This window comes from Monopterus albus, unplaced genomic scaffold, assembly GCF_001952655.1.
Source record: "Monopterus albus unplaced genomic scaffold, M_albus_1.0 scaffold4307.1, whole genome shotgun sequence".
NCBI classification, from domain to species: domain Eukaryota; kingdom Metazoa; phylum Chordata; class Actinopteri; order Synbranchiformes; family Synbranchidae; genus Monopterus; species Monopterus albus.
Genome location: NW_018132174.1, coordinates 1 through 914, shown reverse-complemented (window position 1 = coordinate 914; position 914 = coordinate 1). Strand labels below are relative to the sequence as shown.

General features: G+C 36.4%; 1 protein-coding gene across 1 annotated transcript; it reads right to left on the bottom strand.

Moving 5' to 3' along the window:
* Positions 1-4: 4 nt before the first annotated feature.
* On the bottom strand, positions 5-898 carry LOC109954193 (diamine acetyltransferase 2-like; the record flags this gene model as incomplete). The annotated part of the gene is made up of 3 exons (XM_020589590.1): positions 503-898; positions 317-357; positions 5-178 (listed from the first exon to the last, which is right to left on the bottom strand). Coding segments are annotated over exons 1-3 (231 nt in total), but the record flags the coding sequence as incomplete, so codon positions are not given.
* Between the last annotated feature and the right edge of the window lie 16 nt (positions 899-914).

Below are 914 nucleotides of genomic sequence, written 5' to 3'. Positions count from 1 at the left end.
CATCTTTAGGTGCTTCATTTGCTAAATTGTCCAGGTTTTGTCCATCAAAACGAACTGAGTGCCAGCCTTCATTAACAGTAAGGTCCTGAGCTCCTTTAGTAGCATAGAAGTCTCGAGCTGGAGTATTCCAGTTCAACACAGACAACTGCAACCGCACACACTTCTTCTTTTTGCCTACCTGAGCAAACAAAAAGGTCCTCCAGTTAATCAGGCTGCATCTTTGTTACACAAGACTCTCAAGGACAATTAAGCCACAACTACATTAAAATCCAAATATTTCTAGAAAATGATTCTTAAATGATAAAACCATTCTTACCTCAGCAACCTTGCTCAGTAAACCACTGCCAATGCCATTTCCTGTAAAAGAAACCATTTAAAAAAATTATGGTTTAAAAGTATTTTTACTTCTCCACAAAACTGATGAGGATAATGCAATTCAGACAGTGCCTAATTTCAAGTAAAACAAATTTTATATCATAGCTTTGTTAACAACATATTTTACCTCGAAATTCTGGCATTACATACAGATCCTCCAAATACAGTGATCGTCCCTTCCATGTACTGTAAGTGTAAAAGTAAAGGGCGTATCCAACAGTTGTGAATCCTAAATTGACCAAAGACACAAGCCATCAAAAGACAATGAGGAAGAATATCAGAAAAATAATAAATCACTACATAGATAGGGGAATATTTGATCTTGGGTCTTGAATAAAAGATAACTTAATTTCAAGTTTGTGGTGAAGCACCTCTTTGTAACACCTCTTATGCCAGGTATAGATGAACTACACCTGGTTTGTGAGGTTGCACTTGTGTAGTCATTATGATTTGTTGGATTTGAAATGGGCATATCTAAAGAGTGAAGGCACAGACATTTTTTATTATCTATATAAGCCGTCTCTGGTAGGCTAGTGGTT